At 33.5% G+C, this 9,255-nt stretch overlaps 2 protein-coding genes across 4 annotated transcripts in view; both read right to left on the bottom strand.

The window, feature by feature from the left end:
• Nucleotides 1-490, bottom strand: part of LOC139518909 (elongation factor-like GTPase 1) — a 62,194-nt gene extending 61,704 nt beyond the window's left edge. The window contains exon 1 of one of the 2 annotated variants that reach the window (XM_071310586.1): nt 186-490. The gene's annotated coding sequence lies outside the window, so the exon portion shown is untranslated. The remainder of the gene's footprint in view (nt 1-185) is intronic. The other variant, XM_071310591.1, reaches the window with a different exon arrangement.
• A 1,323-nt stretch (nt 491-1,813) lies between these two features.
• Nucleotides 1,814-7,666, bottom strand: LOC139518906 (putative amine oxidase [copper-containing]). Of its 2 annotated transcripts, none has more exons than XM_071310582.1 (4): nt 7,192-7,666; nt 6,431-6,454; nt 3,918-5,973; nt 1,814-2,698 (listed from the first exon to the last, which is right to left on the bottom strand). In XM_071310582.1, exons 3-4 carry the CDS (start codon nt 5,970-5,972, stop codon nt 2,504-2,506), a joined length of 2,250 nt encoding a protein of 749 aa, XP_071166683.1. In that variant the 5' UTR covers nt 5,973; nt 6,431-6,454; nt 7,192-7,666; the 3' UTR covers nt 1,814-2,503. The 2 variants fall into 2 exon arrangements, with proteins under 2 accessions (XP_071166683.1, XP_071166682.1); XM_071310581.1 differs by having other exon boundaries at nt 6,431-6,607; nt 7,192-7,665.
• Nucleotides 7,667-9,255: the final 1,589 nt, after the last annotated feature.

Raw genomic sequence — 9,255 nt, 5'->3', positions numbered from 1 at the left:
TTAGAAATTGATACAATAGGAATGAACTACGAAAAAAAACCCGAGAGAAACCCACCAACTATAAGAGGAAAACAAAGGAACAACAGGATCACCGAAGTGCAACAAAAACAAACGCCAACACCCATAAAAACTTTGAGACGAACATACGCGCATGCTATTAGTCTTAATACCAACTAAATACATACCATAGCAGTTGAATGTCGCTGATTGTATCCGAAAAAAAAACCCCGTTGAGACCACTAAATCATGAGATGAGTTATGTCTTTATGTTACTTTCAGTTTCGTATGAGAAATGAGTATGTACTCACTGACTTACACAGGGGAAACTCTACCAGATTTCTTAGACGGAAACAGCTTATTTTAAGACATTTCCTTTGGTGTCTCCTTTTAAATAGGCGCAAATTAAAATTACTGTGTTTTTAAAAACAATTGGTCCAAATGCATTTGTTCAGTTCATTGTGCAACTTGCTGGTTGTCTATACGAATCAAACGTGGATTAAAACAATATGCTCATATGGTGAAAACAAAATGAAAGTCTTACCTAAAATTGCACACACTGATTTTTTGTTATGTTCATCTTTACCCGTTGGATAATGCGTTATTTCTTATCGTTTTTAGTCTAAATAACTACTAGTATAACAAAAAAATACGATCCCTGTGATGAAAATTGTTCGAAATGGTTTTGTGAAAATAGTTGTATAAAGTTCGAGATTGCATGTTCGTTACGTTACTGTTTATGACGTCATGTGGTGTCTGGCGTTGATAGAAGATTTTGCATTGGTTGTTCTGCGGTTTGCATGTTGTGTCGACTATTATGTTATTTTATAACATTGAGACTGTTTTCTGTTTCTGTAATGAGTGTTCTTACGTGTGTTTGTGCTTTATGTCACGTAGTTAATTTTTTTAACATTGCCATATGAGTGGTTTTAGTTTGTAACGCGGATTTGTTTTCTCTCAATCAATTTATGAATTTTGAATTCCGATATACTACTGTTGCCTTTATTGTACACCTTTAACTTTTCTGTTATAGATTCGAGAGTTTGAAACGTTCACACAAAAATGCAAAACTAAAACACAGTTAAAATCGATATTTCATTGGTATTAAATATGTAAAAAGTTATGCTGAGAATGTTTGCAATGTATACCATTAATCTTACTCCTATAATGTTCAAGATAATTATAGTTTAACGGATTATGGTGATCCTTTTCTTTCGATGATTGTACTGGTAAAAAGAGCCTGTTTAACTGGTGATTTTCGCAATTCGCAATTCACACTTTTAAACTAGCTACTATATCTTTCGAGATACCGATGTAGCAATTAAAGAACTGCAAAAAAGTTCAGAAAACTAAATCAAGCAATTTCTCAAAATGGGTCTACACATTTTTTTTTCAATGTTCAAGGTACATAATACTTGTCTTGATGAAAATTCCTACCCAGTTAGGGATTTTCGCTATGTTCTAAAATATACAAGACATAAAACCAAAACACTTAGATGTATGCGTTTTCCAGAGTGGCCATCAGTTGTTCAATATAATTTGGATGCAAATCAGACAGTTTATATCTGATATCATAAAGATGAAGCAGCTTAACCTTGGTTTCAATCCGCGTTGTGAAATTTCAGACGAAAATATTTTTGAAGAAGAGTTTACCGATGAAGGAAACAAAGTGATGACAAAAGTTCACATCGTCAGTCGGGCAAAAATGGACCTTTGTCTTAAAATATATCGTTAAATACAAACAAAAAACTTCATTCTGAAGTTTTAATAAATGTGCAGTCATTTTGTTGTCAGAATTTACTCTGTCTGAGAACTATTTGAAAGATGAATTATCTTTTTGTTTTATTTTTGATTGTATCATGCATACAATTTTTGTTCACAAATTCTCATGCATACGGGCGTCATCTCCTCAGACAACTGCGTTCATCTTTAAACATGTATTTGCATTTACAAACAATATTTGTGTGTAACAAAGTTTTAAATAACCCAGAACAGATGGTGAATTGTCTTCCTATTCTATAATAGAAATGATGACAGACACAAATAGTGGCAATGTGAACGAACTATTAACAATGCTCTGAAGATTGTTTCTGGTAATTATTTATCAAATGTACCAGGCGTATAATTTAAGACACCATACGCGCGTGTTGTCTACATACGACTCATCAGTGACGCTCAGATAAAAAAAAAGTAATTGTTCAACACACGTGGAACGGCTTAAGCCTTTATGGCGACGAGTTGCCATTATTTCATTTCAATAGACGCATCACTGAAAAGTGCTGCAATGTGATTCCTGATTTCAAACTTATTAACATTGTTCTCCTGCTGTCTGTTTTCTTATATTCAGTCGACAGTCGTGTGGTTCATTTCTTTCCATCTAATGCACATCGATAAACAAATGGTAATTTGACTATCTTGTTATAAGTGAAAACGAAAGACACAAAATTAAAAGCTGGTTGGAACTAAATGTGCTGTGCTTAAATAGCTCTTTCTGTTGATATTAAACTCATCTTTCTGATTGTTGTTTCTTTACATTTATACTTTTCGTTACCGTATCAACAGAATTTACAGATGGGTCCTCGTCAAATAGATTGAATGGTATCAGGCTGAAATGCTGGTTATTATCTGTTGTTGATGTTAGAGGATAGTTTTCTCGGTGCGGTATATGCGTTGCACTAAGGGTTACCCAAGCAACCAGATCCTAAAATAGAAACATTGGTAGAACTGAACCATTTTATTTCAAAAGTTTATGAAGTCACCTAATTACCGGTTATCGATACTACACTGTGAATACAAAATGATCTGCATTCCCGAATGCAAATAAAAACATAAAAATTATCAATTGTTTTACTTTATTGTTCAACTGAGTTTTTCTGCGTTTCAAAACCCTATTGCGACAATGGATTCTGTAATCGGTGTACATCATAATTTGAACTGTGTGACGTATTGCATTTGTCGTACCGATAACCGGTAATAGGTTGTAATTCATGGTCTTACATGGTCAAAATTATTAGTGGTCATCTTGTCAAGCATGTTATGAGTATTATTTTTTATGTTGTCTTTTTAAAATCAGTGGTCAATCTTAAAGAAAGACTAATTCTCCGAATATGTTTTCAAATTTAAAACCAACCAACACAACAAATTGAAACACATGTTTTTTCTTTCAGACACAAATTTAAAAGATATGTTATGTCAGTTGTTATCTTATAGTTCGTTTCTGTGTGAGTTGCATTGTCGTTTGTTTTTTTGTTGCACTTCAGTGTTTCTGTTGTTTCGTTGTTTTCCTCTTAAAGTTGATGTGTTTCCCTCGGTCTTAGTTTGTAACCTGGATTTGTTTTCTCTCAATCGATAAATGAGCGGTATACTATTGTTGCCTTTATTTATGTTATATTTTTGTCGCAACTTTACACCCTTAGAAGATTTTCACATGTAATTTAACGAACATAGCCCTTTTTGATCATATTGTGAGGGAAACAGTTTTAATGAATATAAAAATAAGAAGATATGGTTTGGTTGCCAATGGGACTCAACTAGAGACCAACCTGAGGTAGAATTTATAAACTATAGGCAACCGTACGGCCTTCAACAATGAGCAAAATCTATAACGAATTCGCAACTATATTGAGGGCTCTGAAAATATGTTCATCGATTAAATGCGTTTTGTTCAAGCAAAGTTGAAGTAATGGCCCTTGTTAAAAAAAAGTGGCACAATTGCCAAATGACGTAGGTATACATATATGCACAAAGTGAAAATGCATTTGAATTTTGTGTTTGTCTTAAAAGGAAATCTACTCTTTTGGGGGACCCATTCTTATGGAATAAATATTTCATAACCATCAAAAATGCATTCTAAGTATTCAAATAAGTAATATAAATTATGAGTTAATTCACTTGTAGAGGAACATCCAATAAGTGCCTACCTGGTCAATAATACTTTCATTGTCGTCAATGTAACTTTGGAAATTAACAGTGGTTTCTTTAGCATCCCACGTGGAGTAAATAGAACTACTGCTACGCTCATCTTCGTGTATTTTTGAAACTACCAACATATACCGTTTCCAAGAAACAGAAGCTTCGTTACCAATGTTCTCTGATACAAAATTTGTTTCTTGGCTCCTAACTTGCAATCTAATCGCTTTTGGATCCTTATACAAGGTTAAATGTTCTCTATCATAAAATATGAAAAAGCTGTCCGATTTAGAACAACTTTTAAAAAGTGCTTGGTTTTCAGTCATTTTTAAGGTTCTTGTAAACTTAATCTGTTCATATTTTTCAAATGCTTTTATAACCCAATCACTGTTTTGAATTTTTGGTCCTATATCAAAGGTTTCAAAACGGTTTGTTTGACTAAATACGTCTATGTCCACTTTGAAGTGGTAAGAATGTTGGTGAATATTTGCTACTAGATGTTCATTCAATCTGAACCCATACCGGGTTTCCTCTGGACTATATATTGTCGGAAGAGGATAGCCCGAATACGAAGTTCTGACGTCCATTATACCATTTTTATGGAAGACAAAATCGATAACATGGTCATAATTAAATATTGCCAGGATTGTTCGTAAAACCAAAATGGTATCCTCTGATCCAGAATACGTAGAAGACGAGTAATGCCTCCTCAAAACCATGCCTGTTGGCTGCTCGAACACACAGAACGAATTAGGAAAGACCTTTAAGTCAAATCTTCCTGCAAACACATGTGCACTGTCTACAAAGGTAGACATCTCGGGACAGTCAGCACCGGGGACTAGTTCTCTAGCTTTTGTCCCTAGGAGAAATCCACTATATGTCATGTCAGAATATCTCATCCAACGTTTATAGCCATTATGAAAAATAGAAATTTCTTGAAGACTTACTTCGTAAGCATATGTTACATCACGAAACTTTATATTAAACAATGATGGTCCTCTACTTGTTGACATGTGTATGTCAAATTTCCAACTATCATATTCGATATGATTGTTTCTGACGTTAAATGTTAATAATGGTTGTAATACGTTTGTTTTGTAAATATTATGTCTATTAGCATACATAGCATTTTTGTTCTTTGTCCTTTTTGTGTATGGAATGTAAGATTTTTGCGTTTTTCCTGCTAAATACTCGGCGGCTAGCTGCTCTGAAGAATCATACAGTTTACCCCCATACCAAATATTTTCTAATTTATAAGCGGAACTGTCACTTCCAGTCATATTGACCAACAAAAATAAATCAACTGGATACAATAAATAATCCTCAACATCATGATGAGTCCAGTACCAAACTAATCTGACATCTTTTCCGGAAACAGATGGCGCCATCGGAGAAAAATATTCTGCTTTGAGACAATGGTGTTGGCAATCGTAAAAACTGGCTTCGTAGCTGTTTTGTAGTATAAATCTGATATTGTATTCAACTATTTTCAAAATGTTGTTCATTATGGAATGGTCAAGCTCTGAGAATGGTCTGAATAGAAATGGAACACTTTTTTGGTAATGTTTCGAAACTAGAATTCGATGGAATGTAATATTTCTGAGAGGACCAATTATGTACTCCTCTACACGCGGTGGTTGAAGATCGCCTCGGAACAGCACAGTTCTAGCATACCTGCATGGAGGAGGGTTTTGGTTTGTCTCTATGAACGTTAAAATATCCGATTTATTTGGAAGATAAACTTCGGTAAGGAAAACATAGCACTTGCCCAGAGAAAAGTTTGTATCATTAGTAATATTAAATGCAGGTTGGTTTAATATGTAGTTTCTAATTGCAGTAACTTCATCAGTATTGAGATCACGGAAAAGGGAATGTTGTCCAGATTGTAAAGGAAGGAAATTAGGAGAGTTTTGTTCGTCGCTGGATTGATGTTGAATAATCTCATAATAAATGACAACAGTAGCCATTCCAGCAATCACAAAGAAAGTAAACAACAACAGAAACAAAGCAAAACATCGCCATTTTCTTGTTGGGTCTTCCTCCCTTTTCTGTGGAACTTTGTCCATCCTAAAAAGGATAGAAAATGAAATAATAAACTTCCAGCATAGTTTGACATAACTTGGTATAAGGAATGTTATTAGCTTAATGTAACACAAGAAATACATATAAGGACGAAATTTCAAAACAATTAAGCATGATAACCATGCAACTATATATAAATTGTCAACATACTGATATCACTGTGAGCTTGTTTATTCTGATTTACAGTACAGTAACATTTTTGGTAGTCGATGTATCATAAAAACATTATAAGTGGCTATCAATGAAAAAAATGTTTCTCTGATACAATATACGTGCACTGCTGCGGTGGCAGAACAAAGCATACATGCATAAATTATTTTGGCATTTTACTGGAAATACGTCCTCTTGTATAAAGAAAATGAAAAAATTCCTTAAAACCCAACGAATAAGTAAACAGAGTGCGAATCACTTGCAAATGAAATGAATAGAAATGAGTGCTTACCTTCAAATTGTCTTCAAGATTCACCTCGTTACAAAAAGATAATAAGATGTTATGTAGTGAGACGCATTTGTAACATAATAACATTATTTCATCAAAAGATACAATATTATCTGTTCACGGTTGTAATGTGTCTAAATCAACTGCCACCTGTTTAGTTTCACGATTTATTATTTATATCTGGAATATAAAGATAGTTTTGAAAATTAAATTACTGATTTCACAAAAGATTAACTGTTTTTACTTTTCCTTAGGTTCTATATCATCTCCTCGAAAAGGTTAATAATCTTCATGCAAAAGAACATAAGTTATTCCTGTTTGCACAGTTTGTGGTTTAAAGGTTACACCCTTGATTTAGAGCTAATTTTGTTAAAACAGAATGCAACATAAACCATCGTGAATGTCCGTATTGTTCTACTGATATCCAAACAACAGTTGTTGTAATATTTCAAGTTTATACAAGAAAGCTTTATTATTTTTCACGAAAATGCCATTGCAAAACATGTAAAATGCTGATTTTTTAAAGACTGTAACAGTTGTGTTAAGGAATCTGTTAGGTCAAGTCAAATATAAGCTTGACAACGATCGTACCCTGGTCTAAAGTGTTAAAAACGTATAACATGTATATATATATATAATGATCACCTCAGTCTGACTTTACTGTCTGTGTTTAATACTTAAGTATAGAAATGCTGTATCTACTAAAAATCAACTTGAACTGCCAATTATTGAAAATTACACGATTCACATGATTCATAACTTACCTTTCTTAATTGTTGATTAATTAAGAAATTATCAAGAAACTATAATAAGATTCCGCCGTTCACGCAGGCAAATTGAAATTGCCTTTCTAGGTAGCGTTGTTTTTTCCTTCTAGGTCCCTTTTTGGGAAAAATAGCTGCTCAATTTACCTTGGCTTCACATTTTTGGTTTTAGCGTTAATTCCTGTGCTGACGATATATTCAGAAAAGCACATTAGACGCATCAAGTTAATAAAGTGCTATTTCCACTGATCTTCCGTATTTTACTTTTCCCATAATTTAGACATTGAATCAATAATAAACTAAAAATATAACTACATGTATAAAAGCTTTGATGACATAATTTCACCATCTAGATATTTGCATTCATTAACTATCATATTTTCTGCAATTAAGAACACTAGTTGTATTTAATTTGATTTATACATAGGTTTCCTATCACCCTCTAACTAAAAATAAACGAGACAGTCTCTGTATCTGTCTAGAGGACACGAGTACAAAACAAATGCCAGCTGTTGTTGTAGAAGACCTAACAAAACATAATGTAACATTTCTTCTAGCATATAAAGCTACTTAATGTTTGTACACAGAAGTAAAACGGTGGTACATTTTGTATACTTCGGTATCGTTGCTACAAGCAATGTAGCGACTTTTTCGAAAACATTTAGAATTTGCGCTATTTATAATTCCAATGTCCAATAACTTTTTGTACTAATAACTAATATATGTTCTTTTCCTGGTTTTTGATGTTACAGTTTTACATGGGGGGTCAACATACCAAATTTCGACCAAAGATAGGAGATTATGTTCCTAGGCTATTGTTAATTCTCTCTTATTGCACGGGGACATTATCTTGGTCCCATTTTAATATTCTTGTTTCAGACTCGTTCACAATGCTCGTGTATTAGTGGCGTCAGTTTATATTCCAATAAACGTAAATATGTATGTTACTGTATAACTGCATGGTAATTTCATTTACCGCCAATTACTCAATACTTACATTTTTACTAAATTATTTCAAAGACACAAAGATGTGTTTGAGAAGTTTGACTAGAAACCTTATTGCAAACGGATTATCAAATCCAAATATTTAAAATGGATATTATAGAACCCGTCATATGTATCATCCATGTAAACGTATGGCTCCTTTAAATAATGGTTCTCAAGGGTAAGTAAGATCTTTGAATATGGCTTAAATGGTCCTAATCTCGAACATATTTGATTTTACCTAGCTTTCATTAAGAGTGATCACTCTTAAGATTTGGTACTTGGTATTTTCCCACCTTTTTGCAGTTTACATGGGGAATCACCATACCAAATTCTTTCAAAGACATAGAAAGCTGTCTATACGAGAGTGCAACCCTGCTGGTTGCTTTTAATTGTGCTTCGTGCCAATCTGATTGGTATAGCCTTTTCAGATGTTTCTTACAGTTTGCCTTTGTGTTGAAATGTTAAACCAATATACCAGTTTAGGGCTGAAATTTCTATAACGCATGTGTTATATAGTTCTTAGATTATGAAAAGGGTTAAGCAATTAATCGCAAACACGTTAAATCCTCGCCACATTCTTTATTTGCTTGTCCGAAGTTAGGAGCCTGTAAGCTGGGACAGTATATACTAACTACTATTGAATGTCCCTGCTATAAACCAGTAGTTGTTATTGGTTCCAGTCTGTCATATTTGGTTTCATTTATAGTGTTAGCATGAGTTAGGTCGTCAGTTTGTTTTTTCGTTTAAATCAATTCACATTTTGTCACGCCAGATGCCTTTTATACCTTTCTTTATGGTATTAGCCTTTACATCTATTGAATGCCGTACGATGACCAGAGTTGTGGGACGTCCTTTATAAAGTTGTATCATTTGGAATCGACCCCAGTGCCTTGTCCTTTTATGTTACAGCAAAAGCAGCTACATATATATGTACAGAAACTTTTAAAAGATCAAGAATATTTTAGTTAGTCAAAAACCAACTGTGTATGTGTTACAGTTTTGGTATTGGTGTTACTTGCAAAAAGGAGATTGATCTTATCTTTTAACCTACATGTCTACGCGAATATTCAGAAATGA

Source organism: Mytilus edulis, chromosome 4, assembly GCF_963676685.1.
Source record: "Mytilus edulis chromosome 4, xbMytEdul2.2, whole genome shotgun sequence".
NCBI classification, from domain to species: domain Eukaryota; kingdom Metazoa; phylum Mollusca; class Bivalvia; order Mytilida; family Mytilidae; genus Mytilus; species Mytilus edulis.
The sequence above is the reverse complement of the archived record's forward strand: the minus strand, read 5'-3'. Positions and strand labels throughout refer to the sequence as shown.